The sequence below is a fragment of the Protopterus annectens genome, chromosome 1.part1, assembly GCF_019279795.1.
Source record: "Protopterus annectens isolate FY-2018-M chromosome 1.part1, PAN1.0, whole genome shotgun sequence".
Lineage (NCBI taxonomy): Eukaryota > Metazoa > Chordata > Ceratodontiformes > Protopteridae > Protopterus > Protopterus annectens.
In genome coordinates this window covers 224769241-224797085 of record NC_056726.1, presented here as the reverse complement: position 1 = coordinate 224797085, position 27845 = coordinate 224769241, and the positions used below count along the sequence as shown (strand labels likewise).

The 27845-nt window shown below is 45.3% G+C and overlaps 1 protein-coding gene across 1 annotated transcript in view; it reads right to left on the bottom strand.

Moving 5' to 3' along the window:
• Nucleotides 1-27845, bottom strand: part of LOC122814351 (discoidin, CUB and LCCL domain-containing protein 1-like) — a 1191124-nt gene that overhangs the window by 323556 nt on the left and 839723 nt on the right. Inside the window, exon 8 of the mRNA XM_044086940.1 lies at nucleotides 7661-7768. Coding sequence (XP_043942875.1) covers nucleotides 7661-7768 — 108 coding nt within the window. The remainder of the gene's footprint in view (nucleotides 1-7660; nucleotides 7769-27845) is intronic.

The following is a 27845-nucleotide window of genomic DNA, read 5'->3' as shown; positions in this document are numbered from 1 at the left end:
AAACTTTCTAGAAGGAAGCTTTAGGGTTTAGTTGGACCAAGCAACTGTGAACATCACTGTCCATGGTTTTATCCTCAGCAAGCTCCTACCTGGTGCCCTTCAGAGTTCTACAGCAGCAGAGAGACAAAAGAGACACTTTGGAGTGATTAAGTATAGTTTTTCTGCATTTTCCTACTACCTTTAGCTAAATTCCACCTAAAATGCTGATTTTCTACAGTTTCTGTGATTGTTTCAGCTACATATTGTACTGCCTGCACTTTAACAAAGTTGTTTTTGTGTTTAAATTACCCGTTTAACTGTTGTAGGGTAAACACTCAAGTGTGATAGCCATTTCTGAGCATTTAAAGTTTTTTTTTTTATTTTATCTGCTTTATTTTCTGGAAAAAAAAACACTTGTTTTCCCGCCTTTCTAAGCTAGTACAGTCTAGTTTTCAGGTTAGTGCTGAATTCAGGACTGTGTTACAAGTTTCTGTATTGGCCCATACCTTACTTGGATAGAAGGAAATTTCTCTGTTCACTGTGAGAGAGGGAGCTTTGAGCAGCCTGTCTCTGGAGGAGTGGTTTCAGCCCAGATATTAGTAGTTTATTGGCCATTTTGGACTAATTTCTCTTTCATTTCCCTGCTATAAAACCTGCATTTGCAAGGTTTTTGTGCAAGTATACAGCTCAATAAGCTCCTGCCTGGTGCCCTGCAGAGTTCTACAGCAGCAGAGAGACAAAAGAAAGACTTTGGAGTAATTAAGTATCATTTTTCTGCATTTTCTTGCTGCCTTTAGCTAATTCTGCCTAAAACGCCGATTTTTTAGAGTTTCTGTGATTTAAAAAGCTTGTTTCGGCTACATATTGTACTTATTTTACTGCCTGCACTTTAACAAAGTCGTTTTTGTGTTTAAATTACCTGTTTAACTGTTGCACTCAAGTGTGATAGCCATTTCTGTGCATTTGAAGTGTTTTTATTTATTGTATCTGCATTATTTTCTGAAAAAAAAAATTATATATAAATATATATATATATATATATATATATATATATATATACACACACTTGTTTTCCCACCTTTCTAAGCTAGTATAGTCCAGTTTTCAGGTTAGTGCTGAATTCAGGGCTGTGTTACAAGTTTCTGTGTTTGCCCATACCTTGCTTGGATAGAAGGAAGTTTCTCTGTTCACTGTGAGAGAGGGAGCTTTGAGGAGCCTATCTGTCCCTGGAGGAGTGGTTTCAGCCCAGAAATTAGTAGTTTATTGGCCATTTTGGGCTAATTTCTATCTCTTTCATTTCCCTGCTATAAAACCTGCATTTGCAAGGTTTTGAGCGCCGGGTAGCTAGGGTATAACTATTCCTGGCTCCACAAAGTCTACTCCTCAATTTTTCCCTTGGAACTACACAAACTTTCAACTTAAGCACTCAAACTATTCACTTTTCATACCGGCACTTGCTCAAAACTCATAGCAAGCACTAATAAACCTTAGCACTAGATCCCCCTATACTGTAAAGGAGGACAAGGCTCTCTATTCGACCTTACCAGCCAATCAGTAAAACAGTTCACTGTACCTATCCAGGCATGTCCAAAAGGCAATTTCAGGTGTACTCTCCGGTCCAACTGGTGAATCTGGGCATTTTGAGGCAACGTTACAATTGCCTCATGTACACAGGCAACCCTCTCCTCCTTTCACCAAACACTAATACATGTGAGAGATGCAATTATACAGCCAAACTGGAGGCTAAGCTCTCTCAACCCAAGACTGGACCAGGCAGTCAAGAGGAGAATGGAATTACTTGCATCACATCACCAATCTCACATAGACCTATGAAACCAGCACCAGCAAAAAACGCACAAATACATGAAAACATACGCGGAGGCTCTAAATAAAACCTCCACCCCCCAAAACAAACCATGAAACACATACTTCACAAAACCAGTGTGCCACACAATCACAGCCCTTAAGGCAAAATAACAAACCCAACACACTAGTAATATGTGACTCTATAGTCAGGCACACTGACATCCCACTCACTTGGCTGAACAAGGAGAAGGTTACGGTTAGCTGCCTGTCGGGTGCCAGGATCCACCACATAACACAAGCACTCAGGTCACTCAAGAACAAGTACAAATATGACTCTGTCATTGTCCATGTTGGTGTGAATGACCTGAGCCGTACCTCCCTGGACTACATGAAAAGAGACATGGAGGAGCTCTCTGATCATGTAGCCCAGGCCAGTATGACCCTGACCCGGAGTAGCATCCTGCCCTCACCAAGAATGATACCACGGTATGGAGAAAAAAATATAAATTTCAACAATTGCCTAAGCTTCTGGTGTGATTCAAAGGGGATCCAGTGTCTGTCAGCCTGGGATGACATGCTCGACAAGCCACGCTGTTTTGCTAGAGACGGCTTGCACCTGTCACCCTTAGGCTTTCGAATACTGGCCATGGCTCTTGCCACCCCATAATGCCTTTTTAGGAAACTCAAAAGATAAACCTACCGCCGTAACCAGCACAAGTAACAAAAAACTGAGGGTAATGCTAATCAATGCCAGAAGTCTAAACCTGAAAATGCACGCACTCAAGACACTCCTCAGTATGGAGAAAACTGATGTACGTGCAGTAACAGAAACATGGTTTAAGGCTCCAGAGAGCACCCAGCACTACCAGGCTACAACTCATACCATACATTTTGGCCACAAAACCCAGACCGAAATACAAAAGGCGGGGGAGTATCCATATTCATCAAGGATACCCACACCTCAATGTTGTGGCACAGCATGATGCTTCAGAGATCATCCACGTGCAACTAACAATGGGCAAAACTGCTATACAAATTATAGCTTGCTACAGATCACCCACCATGTCCCAGGACCCCGACTCCACATTCCTGGAAACACTGAGAAACATAAAGGTCCTACCAAACACCCTGATATTGGGTGATTTCAATTACCCAAAAATTAACTGGGAGAACTACTCAAGTACAAACTCCCTTGCCCAGCATTTCCTAGAATTTATAAACTCAAACGCCCTGGATCAATTGGTCAACACCCCCACCAGAGGTGACAACATACTGGATCTGGTCATCACCATCATGGGCGACCGGTGTTTCATACTGGAGGTCAACCCCTCGCTGGTTAGATCTGACCATAAACTAATCACTCTGGATATCCACATTCCGCCACCACCCCCGGTTAAAGAAACCACTGTGAAAAACTTTTCAAAAGCAAACTTCACGTTACTTAAGACCGAGGTGGGAAGTTTCAAAACCCCCATGCTAAAGGATAACGCTGTCCAAGCTGCAAAATCCTTTACTAATGCACTCTACAGGCACCTACAAGAATGCAAGGACTGTGCTATCCCAAACAAAACCAAGACTCACTCCTCCAAGAAAAGGAAACCAGTCTGGTGGACCCCTGCCATAAACAAGCTATACAATAGAAGGAGGAAACTAGTACAGAAAAGAGTAAAATACCAAGAAGGGAAGACATCCCTGATCAGTATCAGCAAGACACTACATTCCCTCATAAAATCATCCAAGGCTAGCTTCGAAAGAAAAATTGCCATGGACTCCAAAGATAACCACAAGGCATTCTTGAGCAATGTCAAGAATCTAAGTGGCAATTCTCAGATCTGCTCGGAGTTGGTGCAGAATGGCACAAAATACACTGAACCGACCAATATAGCCAACATCCTGGCAGACAGGTTCAGTGCAAACTTCACCCCCCTCTCACCCCCAAAAGGGCCCATAACTATACCAGAAGAATGTAGTTCTCCTGAAATCACAGACACTTAGGTTAAAACATCCCTCTCCAAACCCAAAAACACAGCATCAATGGGACCGGACGGTGTCCCAGGCTGCATCCTACATGAGCTTAAAGATGAACTAACCCCTCACCTAAACACACTGTTTAAACTCAGCCTCTCCACAGGCTACATGCCCACAGAGTGGCGCACAGCAACAGTTATGCCACTCCACAAAGGTGGAGCCACAACGGACCCTGGGAACTATCGCTCTACAAGTCTGACTAGCTTGATCTGCAAAGCTATGGAGTGCATCATCATGGATCTCATTAAGAGAGACATTGGAAACCTCCAAACACTGGACCCTACCCAGTTCGGCTTTGTTAAGGGCAGATCATGCCTCCTAAACCTAGTGGACTTCTTTGAGACGGTTACCAAGGCTATAGACGAGGGAAAGGTGGTCCACACAGCCTACCTAGACCTTGCAAAGGCCTTCGACACCATTCCCCACTCAGATATTATAGACAAGCTCACCAGCCTGAACATAAACCCCTATGTCACGAGATGGGCTGCCAAGTGGCTCACGGACAGAACCCACATGGTAAGAGTTGTGGGAGCTAGGTCCGACTCTAAACCAGTTACAAGTGGTGTTCCCCAGGGCTCAGTCCTAGGACCCCTCCTGCTCGGCATATACTTCTCAGAGGTACAGGCAAGCACAGTATGACTAAGGCTGACCAAGTTCGCAGACAACTGTAAACTAGGGGCTATAACTGACTCTCCGGCTGACACAGACATCCTCCAAAAGGATCTCACTGAGACAGATACCTGGTGTCAAAACCATGGTCTCAAGCCAAATGTCAAAAAGTGCATAGTCATCCCCTATGGAAAAAACAAAGTACCCACAAACTGCAACATAGGTGGTAGCCCCCTAAATACTGAAGATGTAATAAGGGATCTGGAGACCCAAGAAGACAGAAACCTCTCTTTTGATAATCACATTGCCAAAGTGGTTAGAAAATCCTTCTATGTGGCCCACCTAATCACAAAAGGGTTTGCATCCAAATCGAAAGAGGTCATTGGGCCCCTCTATGCATCACTCATCAGACCCATCATAGATTACAATGCCCCATTCGGGATGTACCTTACAAGGCATCTGCAACAACTGGAAAGACCACAGAAATACCTCACCGGGAGGATCACTGGCCTCAAGCAGATGCCCTATGCAGCTCAACTGAAGAAACTCCAGCTGTACTCGGTTGCATACTGCCTGCTCAGAGGTGATCTTTGCCTGACATATAAGGCCATATCCAACCCAGAATTGATGGACATGCTCCACCTAAAGAAAACCATATCCCCTCGAGCCACAAGCTCCAGGCATCTAAACCTCACCACAACAATAAAGAGGACGTGCTGGAGGAATAGATTCCTGTCCCAGAGACTTCCCATCCTCTGGAACAAGATTCCACTCTACATTAGGCAGAGCTTCTCACTAACCCTTGACGAGTGGATGGGAAACAGAAAGTTTACCCCAGGGATCACTTCAATGGCTCTGCTGGACAGAGGCACAGAGAAATAATCTAAGGGGGCGGCGAAAGCCAACACATTCCGGCTAGGCTTATAAATGCCTTTGGGCAGATAGCCTAGTGCCTACCTATGAACCTATGAGGTGCAAGAATGGATCCTCACAGAGGGGGAGGAGTCATCCTATGCCTGTGCATCTGCAGAGCTCTGGGAATGGGGCCAGTCAAGGTTCATAGGTAAATGCTTGATTATCATACTGCTGACCATTACATGCCTAGCCCATAACTAGAGATGGGAATAAATCCCTGTACCTTGCATCTGTCAGATTCAGACCTTAACAATTATGCCAACCCTGCCAATGTCCTTCTACAGCTAATCCTCATTTTGTCTGGAATTCTACTCTAACAGTGACCTACAAGAACAACATCCTGGGATTCCCTGAGTAATATCACAATTTACCAATGACAGAAGAAAAAGTACAAGAATTTCAGGGGCACATTCATAATGAGAGAGAGAGAGATGGTGAAAACCGTGATAATTAAGGGTTGTAAAGAGAGCCTCCTCAAGTTGCATCTCCAAACGAAACTACAGTGCAGGAAGAAATGCCCCAAAATGCAAGACCAAAATCTATTATAAACACTCCTATTGATGTCTTCAAATACAAAAGACTGCAAAAAAAACTAGACATATACAAACTATTTAATAACTAAAAAATGGTTTTAAAGACTGAAATGATTCACAGTACAGCATTAAGGCTCATTTCCAGTGATCAATGTAAAGCATGCTTCTCAGAGGCATGTTAGACATAGACCTTTACACTTTAAACCTGACAGACTTCTTTGAAGCGGTCACCAAAGCCATAGATAAGGGTAAGGTGGTTCACACAGCCTATCTAGATCTCGTCAAGGCTTTTGACACCATCCCCCACTCTGAAATTATAGATAAACTCACTAAACTAGGTATAAAACCCTACGTCACAAGATGGGTTGCCAAATGGCTCACTGAGAGAACTCACAACGTGAATGTAGCAGACTCCAAATCAGACTTCAGACCAGTGACAAGTGGAGTACCACAGGGTTCAGTCCTGGGTCCTCTCCTGTTTGGTATCTACTTCTCTGAAGTACAGGCTAACACAGAAGGTCTTTGGCTAACGAAGTTCACAGATGACTGCAAACTAGGAGTCATAATCGAAACTCCTAACTATGTGGACATCCTACAAAAGGGCCTCACTGAGATAGATGCCTGGTGTCAAAACTATGGCCTCAAGCTCAACGCCAAAAAGTGCATTATCATCCCTTTTGGTAAAAACTCTGTACCCATGAACTACCACATAGAACACCAAAAGTGTGATAAGAGACCTTGGGGCACAGACAGTAGTCTCTCCTTTGATAACCACATTGCCACAGTAGTCAGGAAATCCTTCTACATGGCACATCTCACCACAAAAGGTTTCTCATCCAGGAAAAAAAAGAGGTCATTGTTCCCCTCTACTTGTCACTCATTAGACCCATTATAGAATACAGCGCGCCTTTTGGTATGTACCTCGCAAGACATCTCTACAACTGGAAAGGCTGCAGAAATACCTAAAAGAGGATTACCGGCCTCAAACCGATGCCCTACGCAGACCATCTAAAAAAACTCCAGCTTTACTCCGTTCCATATCGCCTTCTCAGAGGCAATCTCTGACTAACATACAAAGCTATGTCAAACCCAGAGCTGTTGGACATGCTCCACTTAAAGAAATCCCAATCCCTCTGAGCTACCCAATCTAAGGACCTAAACCTTGTCACAACAATAAACAGAACATGCTGGAGGGATAGACTCCTGTCCCAGAGACTTCCCATACTCTGGAACAAAGAACCTATCTATATTAAACAAAGCTCCTCATTAGCACTCTTCAAGAAAACTCTTGATGAATGGATGGGAGATAGGAAATTCACCCCGGGGATCACTTCTGTGGCTCTGCTTGACAGGGGCACAGGAAAATAATTTTCTTGGGTGGCGAAAGCCAGGGTATCTTTTTGGCTAGGCTTATATGGGCCCTAGGGCCAATAGCCTAGTACCTACCTATGAACCTATACATGCCAATAAGCTAGACATATTGATCCACATGTTGTGGTACACAGATTCCACAGAATTTGTCTAATACAGACTTGGAGGTTAAACCACATCTGCCATCACAGTCTGATGTTTATTAAGCATCCTAACTACAACTGGGCAGGCTTAAAAGACCATGTCTTGTATTGTTATGTTTGGCACCATATTCACATATTCATAACTAAAATAAAGACATCTAAATAATTTTCAGAAACGTCTACATCAGAACTCCTGATTTGCTTACAGTTCAAAACACAGCACTTAGAAAATGAAGTTTAAGTCAACTGAATATAAACATGTGAGAATATTCTTACCAAAGTCTGCTTCTTGGTGTGATATTGGTTCTGTGATGTTCTGATTTCCTGTAATTCCAGTTGGATCTGTAGATACATCAACCAGCTTATTTATATAATCAGGACGTACTGAAACACAAATAAAGATGGCACTTTACTATGTAATCTCAGTGTTCACAAAGCATTTTCAAATAAATAGTTTCACAAATATAACTAGTTTGTTACAAAAAAACAAAACAAAAAATAAATGTGTGCAAGACTACCTTCCATGGCATCAATTGTTGAATACTTAAGTGGCTCCAAAGAAAGGAGGTTGATTTAACTTCAACCATTAAAGAATTTAGGAAGTATACAGGCACAAAGGAAGGTAAGGATAATGAGAAATTGAGGCAAAGAAAGTATAAAGGCAAAAAAAAAAAAAGTTTATACGGATTAGAAAGGAGGCAAAAGGCAAAGTGAAAAATAAGTATTTCAGTATCAGCTAATTTATAACGCAATCTTATTACCACCTGTCAAAAAGAAACCCTTAGAAGACCCTCACATCTGTGGACAGTCATGCACCTATTTCATGCCATGGCATAACATAAGAGTACGTGGGACCCCATGACTCTACCACTTTGCCCTCAGCCATTAGACAGCACTTCCATTCAAATCAAAATATGACCATATGGAATGCGCACTTACATTAACAAGCAATACATAGGGAACTCAGACAGCCAAGGCTGGTGGAAGACGCTCCTCAACTAGAAGATGGAGGGAAGGTATACACTGCTCATTAAAGGAGGTGCTCTTATACAGCAACTGAAACATTCAGTAACTGTTGCATCCAAGACCTTCCTTTATGTTTCTGTCTGAATCCCAAGCAGTACCACCAAACTAGAATAAGCCACAGGAATTCAACTATGCAAACACAGGCTTCAGAAAATAGAGCTCTGGAGCACAGTCTTCTCCAGTGAACTCTAACTCTCAGTCATGACAATGAATCTTGCTGAAGGTGTATGCAATGGAGGCAGCTTCTCCTCCAGTCGTGGGAGTGCTGAATGTAATACTTGCCAGTAGATGGTTAGTCATCTGATGGCATAACAAAATGCAGCTGGAAAACCACTCAAAGTGCCTGCTTAGAAACCATGAGCCCTTCCCTTCTTTAACACAATCGGGATAAAACTATAGCTGTGGGGCTTCAAGAAAACAGTCAGTGCAACATATCACAACTGGGTTATACTATCTTATCATGAATAACTTGGTCATGCAGGTGTGCAGTGATTTAGGTATGCAAGCAACTTCATCTTTTATGCCAAGTGGGGCATATCTTCAATTCAAGTTACAATCTATTAAAAATATGTGCAAACTAAAGCCCAGTGAAGTGCCTATACTATAAAAACAACAAATACTCCCAAGGTTACAAAGCTATCCAAATGCATAACCTTTAAAGACTCAACTCACGGTCTAACCAAAAACTCTGCAAGGTATTCAGTAAAGCTTAGCTGGGGTACCTACTCCATAGAAATCTTAAATACTTTAAAAAAACAACATAAAACAAATTCCTGTAATATCTACATTTGTTTGTGTGTCTTTCGGCTTTTCCCGGTTAGGGGTCGCAACAGCAGAACTCCGGTCCGTTAATGATTGGCAGTAGATTTTTATGTGCCGGCACATAATTCCTAAATGATTTAGATCAACAAAAGTCTTCACATTAATATTCATCATCTATCCATCTAATGCTGTTGAGTCACAACCAACTTTTATAGAGTCCCCATGAACAGCTGCCACAAGCCACAGGGTTGACTAGGCAAGTCAAAACGGAACTAAACTGCTAGACTTTTCTTCGATATCACACACACCTATGGACAATTTAGAGTCACCAGTCCTTGTACCGCATGTCTCTGGAACATAGAATGAAACCAGAGTACCAGGAAGAAACCCATTAGGACACAGACAGGACATGCAGACTCTGCACAGAAAACACCTCAGCTGAAAACTGAGCAGAAGAACTTCTTGTGAGGTGACAATGTCATTCATTGAACAACTGTGATGTCAAATTTATTCTATAAACTAAATTAAATGTTACATCTGTGCCTGCACTAGTGGAGTAGAAGGATGAAGTCCTGACTATGATCCAAATTAAGAGAGTCCAAGTACCTGCTCGGGAACCTGATAGTGCTGGAGGAGAGGATGGATGTGCACAGCAGCACATGCACACAAGTTGAACTACCTGATGGTGACCAGGAAAACAACCATGCAGTACTTCTTGTGGACGGGGCAGTCCTGCTGATGTCAGAAACTTATGGAAGACAAGGTCAGGTTCAACTCTAATGCCCACAGTTCACAATATACATGGGCTGATGATGGGTGGGTGCATTAGGGTAGAGCACAATGAAAAATCTTGAATGAGGCCTGATTGCTGCTCCTCCTCAGCTGACCTTCACACCAACTGATGGGGGACAAAGAGAGCAATTTGCTGGGAGTTTACTGATGACTGGCAGGCAGCAGAGGCATAGTTGAACAAAACAAAAAAAAATTATTACTTCTGTGCTGTATGTTTCCAGTGCAATGCATTCCAAAACAGTTACAAACTTCCTGGAAACCTGGGATTTGAACAGTTCAGACAGCACTTTAACAACTAAGTATGACAATACACTAAAAAATGAGGGCATGAAACAAACAACTGTCCTGCATAAAAATAAAATGATGCTCAAGTCTTGACTTGAAATGCAACACCTTTATAAAGTATCCGTCTAGCGCACGTCCATCACAAAAAGTAAGAACTTGTATCCAGAAACAGTTTACCTAATCACATTACTGTTCTAGACACTCTCTCCATTTTAAGAAAAAAATGAAGTCACACTTACCACAGAAATGCAAATGCACTTGCTATAGGGATGCTGTATAAAAAGAGACGCAGATTTCAAAGGTGTTATTACCTTTTTTTCAATGCTGTATTCAAAAATACTGCCTTCAAAAACTGTCTCAGTAAACTGTTACATATCTGGTTGTGATGACAGTAAATTTTAAATACTGTTTTTCTGCCATTTGCTTCATTCTCACCACTTAGCATATAGGTTTGCTTGTTTTAACCATGTCTATTAAAGTTGTTTTCTTGTGTGTGTGTGTCATAGCAAGGTTGTGGCTGAAAAGGGTCTTGTACCAGCCCACACACCCTGTTAAAAAAATTAAATAAATAAGTAAATAAAAACGAAATTAGCGAATACAACCATTTCAAGATTACTCATATAAGAAACTGTACCATGAACCTGCACTGTGTTCTTCCACAAGCTGTCAAGACCATGCATTTCTGGGCCCTCTCCAAAAGGCAGGAATGACCAACACTGGAGAGTGCTTACATCCACAGCTGAAGTCAGACAGTTTCCCCATCAAGTTTCAGTAACAAAACTCTGGGAGTGCCTATAACAGGGATGATGCATTAAGGTATCCATGAATTAAGTTATCATAATACTAGCCATACAGATAAGAACACATGCAGGTCCTTCTGCCAGGCTTCATCAACATAACCAACAAATTATTAAATACTCTGGGCATTGAACAACAACCAAATGACACTTCTTACTGGAAGTGATACCTACTTGCTACAGACTAGTGGACCCTCTGTGTGGTCTGAGAACAATGATCTTTTAAGAGGTATCCATCATGACAGCATCCAACAGGTCTGTGACAACAGGAATATGGGACCCTAGAATTACCATCTAAAATGGGATATGCCTGATGTACAAAAGAAAGTTGCTGGGTTTCAGAATGGGCAAAAATCTGTTCCCTTGGAAATTCAGTATGGTGCTAATGTACTAACTAGCTCCTTCTGTTACTTCTTGGCCTGGAATCAAAGAATGAGGGGAAACCCCAAGGGGGGTACTTCAGATGAGACCATAGAAGAGGGAACTACACCTGCCGAGACTAGAAGGAGGCAATGAAAATTAACTGCGTCCTGGAGGCATCTTGCTTTCTGAAGAACTCCTGGAATTAGTGGTAATGGAGGGAAAGCATAAAGGAAACCCGGAGGTCAATCGTGAGTCAGAGTGTCCCTGGAAGACTCTCCCCTTTGGGGGGGATCAAGGCGAAGTATTTGCGGCATTTGTGGTTGAAAGGGGAAGCAAAGAGATTGCAGCTCGGTTAGCCACATCAACGGAAGATCTTTTTCACTACTAGCGGATTCAGGGACCACTCACTCGGGGTCAGAACAGCCCTGCTCAGCTTGTCGGCCAGCACGTTGGATGCTCAGGGAATATACGTTGCCAAGAGGAAGCACCCAGAGGACATCGCCCAATCAAAGACCCTCATGGCCTCATGACAAAGTAGATAGGAATGTGCGTCCCCTTGTTAATGTACCACACAACTGCCATGTTGTTTGTGTGCACTGCTATTGTTCCTACACGAAGGCAGTCCTGAAGCACTTGCAACTTATGGACTGCTCTCATCTCCAGAACACTGATGTGCAGTTTGGTCTCTGACTGGGACCATGCACCTTGGACAGTCTTCCCCAGGAAGTACCCCCACCCCCACCCCACCCACAGAAGGGAAGCCTGCATGGTCACCCTGGCTGTCGGAGCAGGGGGGGGGGATTGCTCACTAGGAGGTCTGCAGAGTGCATCCACCACGACAGATGTTGTCGGCATATTGGTGTAAGCTGTATAGGAACTGAGAGGATGAGAAAGAGCAGACCATCGAAATGCCAGGGTCCACTGTAGAACTCTCATGTAGTACCTGGCCAGTGGAACCAGATAAATGGCCCCTGCCATGGACCCCAAGGCTCTCAGAATGAGTGATACTGAAAGACAAGATTGCTCTGAAACAGACTGGATGTGAGACTGGATAAGAAGCACATGTCGGAGAGGAAGGCTGCAGTCTCTGAGATGGTGGACAAATGAGTGCTAATAAACTACAGATGCTGAGACGGGGTCAAAGAAGACTTGGCAGGATTCACCGTAATTCGTGCTGGTCAAAAAGATGAAGAAACTGTGTGGTTTCCACCAGTTGATGCTTTCTGGGAGCTGTGAGGAGCCAGTTGTTGAGGTAGGGAAACACCTGGAGTCCTGGCAGCCTGAAATGAGCTATCACCACTGCCATACACTTGAACACCCGGAGGGATGAGGGGAATCCAAAGGGCAGGGCTCTGAACTGAAAGTGACTGGCTCCTATATGAAAGTGGAGAAATCTCCTGGACCGCCTGTCTATTTTGATATGATAGTACGCGTCCTGGAGATCCACAGAGTACATTCAGTTGTTCTTGTGCAGAAGGGGCACTAATGAATGTACAGTGACCATCCGAAACTTTGACTTCTTGACCGAGAGATTTAACTGACTGAGATCCAGAACTGGAGGTAGGTCCTTGTTTACTTGGGCACCAAAAAGAAGCAGGAGTTCTGGATCCTCTCTGTTCTGTGGGGACCATTTTGGATGGCTCTTTTCAGAATGAGGTTGGCCACCTCTAGAAGGGCTAACTCTCTTTGACCAGGTGGCACGTCGGGGAGAGTTCTGATCCTTGGCGGGGGGGGGGGGGTCAGAAAAGGGAATATAGTATCCCCTGGATATGATTATTGGCACCCACCAATTGGTTGTGATTTTTGCCCAGGCTAAAGGGTGCAAAGATAATCAGCCCCCGACTGCCTCCAGGGAGGGACAGTCGGGGCAGCACTTCAGGAGCCCTGGAAGGGCTTCTCAGAGAAGGGTTCTCTGGAGCCCTGGTTTTGCAGGCCTCCTCTGCTCTTAGGGTGGTGTTAACCATTGAACCCTCTTCCCCATCCTTTCTTCTTGAGATTCCCGAAAGGAAGGCTGCAACTTATGGATCCAAATCTTCTTACTCCCCTGTTGGGTATTTGAAAAGGGCCTCTGGGGGGGGGTAGAGAATTTGATCCCTATGGCCGATGGTGTCTTCCCATCTTGCTCATTGCAGGTTAAAGTTTCCTTTACGGTTGGTTCCAAAGAGAGTTGAACCATCGAAGGGAGCGTTGGTGAACAATGTCTTAAAGGCCTTCACAAACCCACATAAGCAAAGCCAGGCAGGACGTCTAATCACAATGCCTGTGCCTGCTGCCTGTGAGGTACCTTCCGCAGCGTTGGATATCAACCATATGGATGAAATTAGCTACAGATGTAAGAGTGGCAAGCTTGGGAGAGACAATCAAAGTCATCCACTGGCATGGACTCCAAGAGGGAGGTGTAAGCTCCTTGATCAAATCCCTCTGAAGATGGGTAAAATATGTCAGGTAATTTAAGGCTCACTGTCTGAACAAGGCCGATGCAAACACCCGCTTGCCGTATCTGTCAATTGCTCTCGACTTGTGACTGGGAGGACGGATAGATGAACTCTGATCCACCAGCTCTTTCTTGGTGAAGGCAGTTACCACAATCACATCAACCATAACTTCTTTGGACCAAAGGGCTTGTCAGAAACTTGTCAGCTCTCTTTGGGACCAGCTCCACTGTGTCGGGTTCTTTCCATGGCCTGCTGGCAATGAGACTGATCAATGGGTCAGCAGGGGGGACACCCAAGAGGTAGATGGGCCCGTTCCGAAAGCCTGCAATAAAATGGATTTCTCCGAAGATGGGGCTGGACGGACCAACCGCCTTTAGCCTTAAGGATCTCCAGGATGTCTCCAAATGAGACATCATTGGGCGGTGACATTGGGTACCCGTTACCTTCATCGATATCCATGTCCTCTGTGAGATAATCCATCTTGGAGTCAAGATGTCACCTCTTACATGCCTTCTTCTGAGGCACTTCCTCCGAGGAAGGCTCTGCGGAAGACTTGGAAGAGGTGGGGATCCCGATAGGGGTAACTCTCCCCCTGCAGGCTAGATCGAATGGGCTGACCAGGAGCAGGATGAGAGGGTCCACTCAAACTCTGAGGCTGGGATGGAGCCTGTCGAGAAGGGGAGTCTACTCTGGTAGCAGAAAGAGATATCTTTCCACCACCCGGAATGTGGAAGGACTGGACGAAGGACCCTCCTCCCTGGACAACACCACCAACCAACCTGATAAGGCCGAACCGGAGCTATCGAGAGCCAGAGCACTGAGAGGCAGGGGGCAGTCCAAAAAGCCTGAACCCGAACCTGCCCTCACGGACTCCAGTGAGACATCCCAGACCAGTGGCCCCACCTTCCCCAAATGAGGGAGAGCAGAGCTAGCCATTGACCCTGATGGAGTAGGGACAAAGTGTGTCCTGGAAACTGACTCCCATGAGTCCAAACCCTACCAGGTCAGAGAAAATAACCAGGGAGTAGGAGAAGGCTCCCTTGTCCGACGGGCTGGGGAAGCCAGAAGCCCAAACTCTATTTGAGCTTTTAAGAAGGACTGCGTCATCCTGTCCATATCGGAAAGAAGGATGTTCCTGGAGGATCGGGAGGAAATAGAGGACCTAGATGGAGACCTGTGCCGGGATCCTGAGAGTCTTCTCAGATGGTCCAGGGAATGGCTCCTTTGTGGAGAGGTAAACAAATGCTCCCCTCTTTGGAGGATCCATGGGATGATCCTCAATAACAATAGGATCCAAGATGAGTTTCAGATCCAATCTTATCAGATCCGAGAAAACAGAACTGATCTGAGGATGTGGCTCTCAGTTCCCTCGGATCTAGCAGGATCGGATCTGTGACAGACATGCTCCAACTTGGATCCAGAGGCCTTGGATACGGGAGTAGACTCTGAGATCCAAAGACCTTGGACCAGAGGCCTTGAATCCAGGCGTTGACTCTATGGAGGACCTCGGATCCCAGACCTTCGGATCAGACACCACCAAGGCTGGAGTCAGATCTGGAGACTTGGGATCAGACAGCCTAGACTTTTTACCTGGAACCTCCCCAGAAGATGAGGAAGAGGGTGCCTTTCTCTTGTGGTCAGAGAGGCCGGGCTTGGTCAAAGGCTCCTTGACCAATGGACCCCCCCCCCTAAACATTCCTTTCAGAAGCAGTTTATTTCGGCACTCGACCAGGACCCTGGGGTTGAATGCGACACAAATGCCACATTCAACCTCCAGGTGGCCAGTGTCCAGGCAGTAGAGGCACTCTTCGTGCAAGTCGTAGACAGGCATTTTCTGAATGCATGAGGAGGACCTCTTAAACCCTGAAGGTTTCTCCAACATCTTCAATCAATCAAGAAAACAAGTCCGAAGGAATGAGCAAGAGAGGAGTCAAAAAACCTGCCACAGTCCTGAGCAAAAAAATCGGTCACAAAACACGAAACACACAGTAAAGTCAGTTGTGTACACTTACCATAAATGTAGATGTTCGAGTGTATTCACTGTTGCAGTCATCACCTGTGGGTTATCCCTGCTGTGGTAGCCCTCGGCCGGCCCAAATACCAGAGTCAATGTTTTTCTGCGTCGGTTGCTGTCACTTGTTGACTGACGTCAGGTCGTTAGTGCTACAAAGCAAGGCAGCCAACGCCATTACATCAGTTTTTCTTGCCTTAACCAGTCAGAAGCCCAAGGAAATATGGTAAAGTGGTCCTGGTGGCTAAAAGCCACCATAAGAAGCTTATGTCTCCCTAAGGAAAGAGGATATAAGAGGAAAGGAGGGACAGAAACCATTGCTGCAACAGTGAATACACTCTAACATCTACATTTACGGTAAGTGTACACAGCTACACTATGTTCTTTGTGTTTCACTGTTGCAGTCATCACCTGTGGAAGGATTCCCAAAGTTGAGAAGATGGGTGGAAGGAGTTATTAGAGACCTAGGCATGGGTAAGCATGCCCAGCTCTAGCCGTAGATAAAAGAGTAGGTGGTAATGTTTTGCAAAGATATGGACAGAGGACCAGGTGGCAGCTTCCAAGATGTCCCTGGTGGGAACTCCTCTGAGGAATGCTGTGGAAGTGGAGGCTGCCCTAGTGGAATGTGTATGAATAGACTTGGGGGTGGTTTCCCATGTAATCTGTAGCAGAAATAGATACAGTGTGATATCCATTTGGAATTGCTTTGCTTGCAAATGGGCTTCACTTCTGCCCATGGTGCAAAGCTGACAAGAAGTTGGTCTGTTTTCCTGAAGGGTTTTGTATGGTCAAAGTAGTATCTGAGCTGTCTGTGCACGTTTAGTGAGTGCAGAATTATTTCTCCCTTGTTTTGAGGGTTAGGGAAGAAGGTGGGTAGATGTATGGCCTGGTTGAGAGTTGCATTAGATACCACCTTGGACATAAAGGAGGGTTTAGTCCTTAGGGAGACCCTGTCTGCATAGAAAATGATGAAGGGCTTAATGGCCATCAGTGCCTGAAGTTCTGAAATCCTTCTGTCTGAGGTGATGACTAGTAGGAAAGTAGTCTTTTAGGAGAGGTATTTCAGTTCTGCTGAAGCAGCAAGTTCGAAGGGTGGTAAGGTTAGTTTTTCCAAAACATAATTCAGGTCCCATACTGGCGCTGGTGGCCTATTGGGAGGTCTGATATTAGAAGTCCCTCTGAGGAATTGTTTAAAGGATGAAAGGATGTGAGGACAGGAGCTGGTTTGTATTGAAAGGAGCTGAAATGGCTGAGGCATGGATTTTAATAGAAGAGAAGGAGAGGCCACTATTGAGTAACTCCGCTAGATAGTAAAGGATACGAGGGGAAGCAAGGTTGTGAGGAACTGCCCCCTCTGGATTGGCTCCAGGAGCAGAATCTTTCCCATTTTCCTGCAAAAGACTTTCTGGTGCTGGGCCTTCTGGCCTCTATGATAATGTCTAGGACCTATTTGCTTAACAGGGGCCCCTTGTTTGCTTTTAGAGTAGTAGCCATGCTGACAGTTTGAGTCTGCAAGTCTTGGTGCAACATCCCCCCTCCCACCTGAGTTAAGAGGTCTGAGATCAGGGGAAGCTGCCTGGAAGGCTGTGATGTCAAGCTGCGCAGTAAGGGGTACCAATGCTGTCTGGGCCAACCTGGAGCAATGAGGATGGCCTTTGGTCTCTCCTCCCTTATCTTGATCAGTACCTTGGGAATAAGAGGCAGAGGAGGGAATGTATACACAAAGGAGGTGTTCCAGGGGAAGGTCAAGGCATCCACCTTCCACGCCAGGTGGTGATACTCCCTGGTACAGAATTTCTTTAGCTGGTGGTTGAGGTGCGAAGCAGAGAGATCCACCTCTAGAGTTCCCTACTCCTGAGTGACTTGTAAAAAGATTTTTCTGTGGAGCTGTCATTCGTGGGGGTCCAGTAATAAGTTTCTGCTTAAGTGGTCTGCCATGGCGTTGGTGATCCCTGGTAGGTATTGGGCTATTAGGTGCAATTCCATAGAGGAGGCTGTCAGCCAGAGGTTCATGGTTAGCCTGCACAGAGGTTAAGATGGAGTCCCTACCAGTTTGTTGAGGTACCACATTACTGTGGTGTTGTCTGTTTTGATAAGGAGAACCCCTGGCCTGAGATGGGGTTTGAAGGATGTCACAGCCTTTTGTACTGCCATCATTTCCATCTGGTTGATGTGTAAGGGAAGGTGCTGGGCATCCCAAAGACCTTGGGTTCACCTGCCTGCTAGGTGAGAGCTCCAAGCAATGTCTGTGGCATCAGTGGTGATGGTCTTCCCAGTAAGGCAGAGGATGAAGGGAAGACCCTTGTTCTTAGCACAGGCCCCTGCCCACCAGAGAAACTCAGCCCTTATACAGGGGATCAGAGAGAGAGAGGTCTCTAGGGGCTGACAGTGCTGATACCAAAGGTTCTTTAGATACTACTGAGGTTTTCTCATGTGAAGCCTGACCAAAGGAATTAGAAGGATGCAAGATGCCATGTACCCCAAGGCTTGCAGGAACATCCTTGCCATGAGGTGACTTCTGGAAGCCAGCTGAGTAAAGTAGACAGGCAGGATGCTCTGCTTTTCTGGAGATAGGAAGGCTATTTGGGATGCTGTGTCCACCAGTGCTCCCAAGAAAATAATCCTACTGGAGGGTGTTTGCTTTGATTTCTTCTCATTGATCGTGAACCCTAAGGAAGTTAGGAGGGTTTTAACAAAGAGGAAGTCCTGCAGAAGCTTTTCTTTGCACTCTGCCTGAATGAGGCAGTCGTCCAGATAAGGGTAAATCTGTATATTTCTCTGTCTGCAAAATGCTATGGCCGGGGCTAAGCATTTCAGGAATACCTTGGGAGCAGTAGATAAGCCAAAGGGCAACGCACAGAACTGAAAGTGCTGTGAGCCTGCTCTGAAGGGCAGAAATTTCCTGCAGGATTCCCTTATTGGAATGTGGAAGTAGGCATCTTTTAGGTCTAGGGTCACTAACCAGGCATTTTTTGACAGCACAGGCAGCAGATGCTGCAAAGTTAGCATTTTGAATTTGAGGACCACCAGGGAGGTGTTCAAAATGGAAAGATCCAGGATGGGGCACCAAGTACCCTCCTTTCTGGGAACAAGGAATAGTCTGGAATAAAAGCCTTTGCCTGTTTGATCTGCGGGAACAGGTTCTACTTCCCCTGGGATAGGAGAGTCTGGACTTGTTTCAATGCCTCTGCCCACTGATTTGGAGGCAAGTCTGGATACCCTCTTGGAATTGGGAGTTCGTTGAAAGAGAATCTGTATCCCTGAAAAAGTATCTTTAAGACCCATTGGTCCTTTGTTACTGAAAGCCAATTTTCTTTGCAGAGGGAGAGCCTTCCTCCTAGCTTTTGAGGGGTGAAAGGAGGACAGAGGAGGGAGAGGGATTCATTGAGAGTTTTTGCTATAAAAAGATGGCTTAGAACTCCCTGCCTTTGGGGCGGAAGTAGTCCACTGTTTGGTTCTTGATGTCCCAGGGGATAGGAGCCAGTGTGGTCTGCCCCTGTGAGGCTTACCTTGCCCTTGTGTGCTAGGTGCAGGAAAGGACCAGTGGCTTAGAGGGAAAATTCCTGCTGAACCAAGGAGGTTGAATCTGAAAGAACTCTTTTACTGTTTGCATAGATTTTGCTTTATCTTCCATCTTTTTAAGCACCTCTTCTGCTTTTACTCCAAACAAGCGGTCCTTATCCAAGGGTGCATCAATTAGTTCAGACTTGACATGATCAGGGCGAGGTTGTTCCTTCAACCATGCATGTCCCCTAATGACAGATCCTGACACTGTTGCCCTGCTTGAGGCTTCTAGGGTGTCATATCCAGTGTAATGAGTGCTTGGCCACTTGACAAGTAGAGTGCAGTAAATCTGCTGACTTCTTCGAATTGGCATAGTCAGGAAAGGTAGAAATCTTTTGCTTTAATAGTTCCAAAGTGTGTTGTTGATATTTTAACATATGAAACTGACACAGTTGAGTGCTCTGATAGCTAAGGTTGCAGAGGTGTATACTTTTTTACCCCATCTGTCCAGAGCTCTGGAATCCTTGTCAGAAGGAACAGGATTCTTTGCAGAACTAGCCTTAGCTCCTTTAGGTCCCTGTGTAATGACCTATGGGTCTGCAACAGGAATTCTGTACAGGTATTTGTGAGAATCTGGTACTCTGTAATACCTGTCAGGTTTACTGGGAGCAGATGTATGGGTGCCAGGGGCCAAGATGGATTCATGGAAAACATCATCCACCACTTCTAAGATAGGGGGACGGCCAGGGGTCTGTGCTGGGGCAGGTCTACAAACTCTCAGTCTTCTTAAACTGAAGGAAGTCCTGAAATTCCCAGTGGAACTGTTCCTTGAGGGTGTGAAGGGTTTCCCCAAAGGAAAGGTCTTCTGGTGGGGAGGCAGAAGGAATGGATTCCTCTGCATCTGAATCCTCATAAGCAGTCAGATATTGTTGTTCCTCTTCAAAATCTGAATAATCAGATTCCTCAGAATCCTGCTCTGTCAGTAGTTTAGGAGAAGGGTGTCTTTTCCTATCAGAAGTTGTGGCTTGACTACCTCGATAAGCGAGATAAGATCCTCCACCATCTTAAGCATTTGGCCTTGGGGTGGTGGAGCAAGAGTAAGATGGTGGCTAGAGGTAGATTTTCTAGGAGTGGCCTGGCTTCTAGGCCTAAGAGTATCCATCAGTCTGAGATAAACAGTAGCCGCATGAGAAGACTTTGTTTTTTGTCTAGAATCTGTAGTGCGAAAGACCTCCTCAGAAGCCAGTGCCTGCTTAGCGGCTCCGGACCTAAACGAAGCAGAAACAGCCAAAGGCTTGGAAGAAGAAGATTTCTGTGGCATACCGGAATCCGAAAGGGTCTCAGTAGAGGCCTGCATATATATCGGGCATCAGGGGCTGCAAAAGCACCTCACTGAATTCCAGAGAACTGACAACCTGCTTTTCGGTAGCATCGTCGGAAAGCTTAGCCTTGTGTGGTCTGTCTCTATTTTTATCTCTAAGTTTTTTCGGAATGTCTATGGATTGTTGGCTGATGGATGCCATTTTGGAAAGCCTAGACGAAAATACCGGTCTACAATAAGAGCTCTACGACGAATGGTTCTTGCATTAAAGAGGGCACAGAACCAGCAATGGGGGACATTGTGGTCTGGACCTAAACAACTGACACAGTATGAATGGAAGTCTCGGTGTGGGATCTGCTTTCCACAGGTGAGCCAACTATTAACTTTTTCGGGACATCGGTTAGTGCAAGGAAAAAAGGATCCCCAACGGGGTACTTAGCTTTAGACATTTTCAGGTGAAATTCGAGCTCTGGTAGCGACCAAATGGCACACTTGCGAACTGCTTCTGCTACGGCTCCACGGCAAGAAATATTAGTGCAATGGCATCGGCTGCCTTGATTTATACCACTGGCGACCTGACGTCAGTCAACAAGCGACAGCAACTGACGTAGAAAACCACTGACTCTGGTATTCAGGCTGGCCGAGGGCTACCACAGCAGGGATAACCCACAGATGATGACTGCAACAGTGAAACACTAAGAGCATGCTAAAACTATAGAAACCCAAAGAAAATTTAAATTCCAAGAATTTCTTCACAGACTTGAACATTGAAAAGGGTGCCAAACAAACGGGAGTGGGTAGAACAACGTGTCAGGCAGAAAACAATGGGCTGAGAGAAAATGAGATCTGAGGTGTTATAGGGCAGAAGAGCATTATGGGAGGGGAGGAGCTTGAGCTAAGCTGTTGTCTAAGTATTGCTGGCTCAGATCCAATGTTTGATCCTAGATGCATATGTGATGAATGCTGACTAGGATAACTTCAGATGTAGTCTGTTATCCATTTTGCTAAAGTGATTTTTGAAACTGCCTGTCTTGACTGGCTTGCTGAGAAGGAGACAAAAAGTTGATCAGATTTTCTATGTCTCTGTTCTGTGTAGGTAGAAATGTAATTGTCTTTGAATATATCCAGGAGATGTAAAAGGTAGTCACCTTTGTTCAAAAAGCTGGGGAATAAAACCAGCAACTGAAATGATTGGTTAATGTTAGACTCCGTGGCCACCTTAGGCATAAAAAGAATTCCAAAGACATGAAAGTCTGGAGCGTTTCTCCCCAGGCCTCCACTGAAAACAGGTTGTGTCCTAGTCAGACTTTCTCAGTCAACAAATTTTAAATAAAAAATAAAAAATAAATAATTTGTTATTAAGGAAACTCTACTTGTGAAAAATAATGTAAAGAGATTTGGCTGACAAAGCTTCAAGCTCTGATATTCTCTTAGCAGAATTAATAGCTACCAAGAAGATTGTTTTCCAGGAAAGAAATTTTATGCCACAAGAATTTGCTAGTTCAAAAGGCTTCTGGGTGAGATCTTGCATTACCACTGTGAGATCTCAAGGGGGAGAGGGATCTTTAATTGGAAATCTAAGATGAAATACTCCCTTCATGAAAGTCTTACACAGTCTGGAAGAAAAAACGGTGAATTTCTCTTCCCAGCATGTAAACTGGATATGGCAGCCAGTTGGAGCTCGATGGTGGAGAAATTAGCTCCTTTTTGAAAAAGAGGGCTAAGAAAAAAAAAATCGAAACTGTGGGTGCTGAGACAAGATCAATATTTTCTTTAGGTGCCCAGAGAACCTCTTCCACTTACTACTGCAGGCCTTTTTGGGGGAAGCTCTCGGAGAGGCCAGGATAATGTCAAGTATGGAGGGGGTGAGCCTGGACTTTCTTACAATTACTGGAACTAGAGAAACAATGCAGTCAGCTTAAGGGTGTGGAGATTGGGAATTTGTCTTTCTGATGGGTAAGATATTAGATCTTGTATGGGATCCAGAATCCAAGGTGGAAACTTGAGGTGAGACCAAATAAAGTGGCAACGAGAATTAAGGAACTCCAACTTGTTGGCTTTCTGTATAACATTTGGGATCAATGATAATGAGGGGGGGGGGGGTAAGCATAAATGAGATGCGGGAAACAACTGTAGACTACAGCATCCCACAGTGACTCCCCCTCCAGAGAACGGGCGAGTCAGAGCAAAATACTTGTTCCTCTTGAAGTTCAAGGGAGAGGCAAAGAGTTCACAATAAGGTTGGCGCAATGGCTGAATATCTTGTTCGCTACTAATTGTTCAAGAAACCACTCATGAGGAGTCAAAATTGACCTGCTGAGTCTGTCTGCTAGAATGCTGGTTACCCCCAGAATGTGTGTTGCAATCAGAAAACTGTCTGAAGGTATTGCCAAACTCTCATGTCCTTTGCACAACGGGTAAGAATGGGTTCCTCCTTGTTTACAGATATACAAGACTAATGACATGTCTGTGTGAATCACAATCATCCCCAGAGGGAGAATGCCCTGGAAGGCTTGCAACATAAGGAGGACTGCTCTCATCTCTAAGACTCTACAGGCTATCACATGTCTTGGAACATCTTCTCTAGGAAGTGCCCCCCCCCCCAAGTCCGGGAAGCATCAGTGGTCACTGTGGCTATGGCTGGGGAAAGAGAAAAGGGTCTGCCTAGAGAATGGTTGTGTGATTCTAGCCACCACTGTAGATGATTCCTGAAGATTTGAGAGTTTTATGGGAGTAGACAGCAGGTGATCAAGGATGGACCACTGAACAGCTATGGTCCACTGCAGAATTCTCATGAAGAACCTCACCAAGGGGACTAGAACAATTGTGGATGTGTTGACACTAGAGTCCACAAAACCAACTTGGCTGGTGGTTGCTGGTGCTCTAGTACATCTTGAATGTGTTGTCTCTCAGATAAAATGCAGTGTACTGGCAAGGAGTCTACTTGTGTTCTTGAATCCAGTTGTATTCCCTTACCTCTAAGTTTTGCACGGGTGTCAAGTTCGATTTTGCTAGATTTATCGTGATGCCCAAGTGGTTGAAGATTCTCAGTAGACAGTTCCTTGACTGTAGCAAAAGATGCCTTGTCGATGCAGTAAGGAGCCAATTTTCTAGCTATGGAAACACTGGAATCCCTTTAGCTTCAGGTGAGCAGCTACAACTGCCAAACATTTGGTAAACACCCAGGGGGCTGTGGTAAGTCCAGTGGGCAGCACCCTGAACTGGTAATCACTGGCTCGTAGCCGAAAGTGCAAATGACTTCTGGAGCACCTGCTCATCTTGATATGATAGTACATGGCCTGAAGATCCACGGAGCACATCCGAACATCCTTGCATAACAGCGGCAAGATGGACTGAACCATGACCATTCGGAACTTTGACTTCTTGAAAAAATTATTCAAATTGCTGAGGTCCAGAAGTCTCAGGTCCCCTGACTTTTTTGGCACTAAACAGAAGTGAGAATAAGTTCCGAATACTCTTTGTTCGGTTGTGACCTCTTGGATGTCACTTTTTTGTAGAGGTTTTTGAACTCATAGCACATACTCCCTCTGATGGGGTGGAACGTCGGGGAGTCTTCTCCTGGGACCTGGAGGAGTTAGGGAAAAGGAAAGGTAATAGCTTCTGGATATAATATTTAGCACATAGGAATTGTTTGTTAGACTTGTCCAGGCATCTAACTGCAGGGATAGATAACCCCCGACTGCCTCCAGAGATGGACAGTCGGGCAGCACTTCAGAAGCACTGGAAGGGCCCATCAGGGAAGGTTCCCTGGAGCTCTGATTCTGCAGACACCCCCCCCCCCCCACCAAAGCGGCTTCTGCCATTGAAACCGCTTCCTCTGCCTCTGGAAGTATCTCCACGCGGGTACTGCAAAGTGCCTTGAGACGTCCTAAATCAAGTTTTCTTACCTCCTCACTGATTTCTGAAGTTCCTCTGAGGAGCAGAAAACTTGATTCCCACAGCAGACAAGGTCTTTCCTTCTTGCTTGCTGCAGATTAGACTATCTTTCACAGAAGGTCCAAAAATCGATGAGGGAATTAATGAATGATGCCTTGAAGGGTTCCACAAAGTCACAAAGCTGCATCCAAGCATGTCTCCTGATGGCTATGCCTATACTGGCTGCTTGTGAGGTGCCTTCCACTGCATGCGAAATCAACCTCATTGAGGAATTAGTGAGGGAAGAAAGAGCAGCCAACTGGGGAGAAACCTTTTTCAGGTTCTCCTCTGACACTATCTTGGTAACAGACTTGGATAATTCCTTAACCAGGTCTCTCTGCACACGGGTGAAGTGCTCTAAGTAGTTCAACTACCTCAGAGAGAAGGTAGCAGAGACAAAACATACTTTCTATGTCTGTCCAGTGCTCTAGACTCTGGATGGACAGTGGAGCTCTGCTCTTCCAGCTCCTTCTTATTAGCTGCTGCAATGGCATCTGCAGGAATGCTTTTACTCCAATGTTTGCGATCTGATGGCAGACTCAGAAACCTACTGAGGTGCTTAGGGATAGGCTCAACTGTGTCCGATTCCTTCCAGGCCCAGCAGGAGACTAGATTAATCAGCTCATCTGCTAAGGGAGTCACCCAGGACATAGACAGGACCATCCCGAAAGCCTCCAGGAGCAGATTCCTCAGAAGGGGTTGGGCAAGGTTGGGCAGACTGTCCACCTTTCTTGCCAGAGGAGTTCTAGGATGTTTTCGAAGAAGACGCCCTCAGGTGGTGATCAGGGAGATAATTCTCCCTCACAGAGATCGGTGTTCTCTGTGGAGGACACCAAAGGGGAGTCTATGTGCCTCCTTTTACACTTTTTCTTTTGAGTGACCTCCTCCCTGGGGTGTTCAAGGGAGGTATCGAAAGCAGGGGGACTCCCTGAGGGGAAGTAGTTTGGAGGTCCCTCAGGACAGGGTGACCTAGGACAGGAACAACGGGCGCAGTACTCACATCCGAAGGAAGGGGTAGATCTTGGGTGAGAGGGCACTACTCTCAAGCTAGAGAAAGCCCTTTTTGCCACCCAAAAGGCAAACAGGCCAACGGAAGCCCCCTCTCGCTCCCTCGGAACTGAAGTTATAGAGGGGAGAAAGCAGAACCACCAATGGATCTGAGGCCACCTATTAGAACCAGACCTGAGCTGTCAAAGGTTGAAGCTCTAAGGGCAAGCGATGAAGTCGACAAAGTCAGAGCAGAAGTCAACCCCCTAGAGTTGACGTTGACGTCTTGGATCCAGGACCAGCTTCGGTCCAACAGAAACAGAGCTGTGGTAGTCAGGGATACTGTTGGGAGTAGAGGAAGGAAGCTTCCTCAGATCAGATATCAACTCACTCTGGTGCCCAGGCTCTTGGGATTCCAAAACCAGGGATCAGATCAGAAAAGGAGTCTGTATGGAAGGAGGAAAAGCACCCACGGATTCGAGATGGGATGAGATTTGAGATGGGATGGAGAAGGATCTGTTCCCTAAGGAGCTTCCATATCATTTTGTCCATGTCGGCTTCAGGAAGACTTGGAAGAAGCAGAGGATGCATGTTGATTTGGTACAGGTTTGAAAGACCTTTGAGGGAAGAGCTGGGGATATCATTTCCACCTGGAAAGGCAATGTGTGGCTCCTAACCACTGGATCCAAAGCCCTGGCATCTGAGGAGGAGATACGGGGAACCAGGTACCTTGAAATAGGATCTAAGGTCTTAGAGATGCTCAGAGCCAAGGAAGACAGATCCGCTACCATTTTCAGATCTGAAGCTGACCTTAAGAGTCGACACTGTCTGATCCAAAAAAGTCTTCAGATCTGAAGTTATATGGGAGGTGTTTGGATCAGATGTCAACTATTCCAAGACCTTAACCTTTTTCTTGGCATGCTCCCACTCCCCAGAAGAAGCTGAGAGGGAGTGTCTCTAGCCAGCATGCTTTGGGGGGGGGGGGGGTTTGAGCCCCAGACAAAGCCCTTTAGAATGAGCTTGTTTCAGCAGTCAGCTAATGCACGACGATTGATTGCTGCACAGACCACATCCAAATGGTCCGGGTCTAGGCAATGGATGTATCCAAGTTAGGGATCTTGTAAGAAGTGAATCTCTTGAAATCAGTTGGCTTCTATGACACACACACACACACACCAACAAGCAAACTGGAAAACAGTAAAGGCAATTAGTAAGAAAACTTAAACAATTAACTCCAACTTTAACTACAAAGTTTTTTTTTTGAAAGTGACAACGGCATGAAAGAGAAGGAAGAAGAGGGAAACCTAAAGTCCCTGGCACTATATTAACGATTAGGGAGGTAAAAACAGGAAAAAAAGGTAGTAACAATAACAACAATAAGCAGGCTAACACTAGAAATTTTCACTTATCTGACCAAAAACCACTAGCTCTAGACTGAAACCACATCTGGACTCATATACTTGGCAAACAGATCTGGGGAGTTAAGGAAGGTATGGTGCATTATGGGTTGAAGGAGAAGCTCGAGACTCATATTCTAAGTCTTGGAAAGTAGCAGTCAGACCAGATATCAGATCAGAGACCCCTTAGTGAGGAGGAATGACAGAAATCAGATCCATACTTGCCTGGGCCTGAAAGGTACAGTGAAGATAACTGCAGCCTTGCACAGAGAAGCTTTCTTCACAAACTCCGTGATCAAACAGATAGGAAGGTTTTCAGACGTTTGAGAGGCCACTGACAGTGCAAAGCATCTCTCACTGACTGACCCTGTGGAGAGATAAAGGCAAGGTATCAGTTTCTCTTTATATCACAAAATACAGCAAAGGGGTCACAGCAAGGCTGACCTCAGCAGCAGATCTGTTGCTCTACTGTAGGATTGAGGGACCACAAGTGAGGCATTAGAAAGCATCTGCTGAAAAAGTTCACAAGGTAACTTACTCATCCTATTAGTATGAGAAAGCACTGTGAAGACTCTCTGCATTGCCATACTATCATCGCCTCTCAGCATAGGAGGTATGACCTGGTTCCATCTGCCTGTTGATGTACCAGACTACTCACAGGCTGAGTGAACTGTGATCATTCATAGAGGACAGCAGCTGTAAAGGGCCTGCAATACAAGAACTGTCCTCATCTCCAGGATACTGATGTGAAGGTTGACCTCTAACTCTGTTCAGGTTCTTTGGGCCACTCTCCACTCAAAATGACTCCTCACCCCAGAGAGGAGGCATCTGTGGTGACTGTGGCT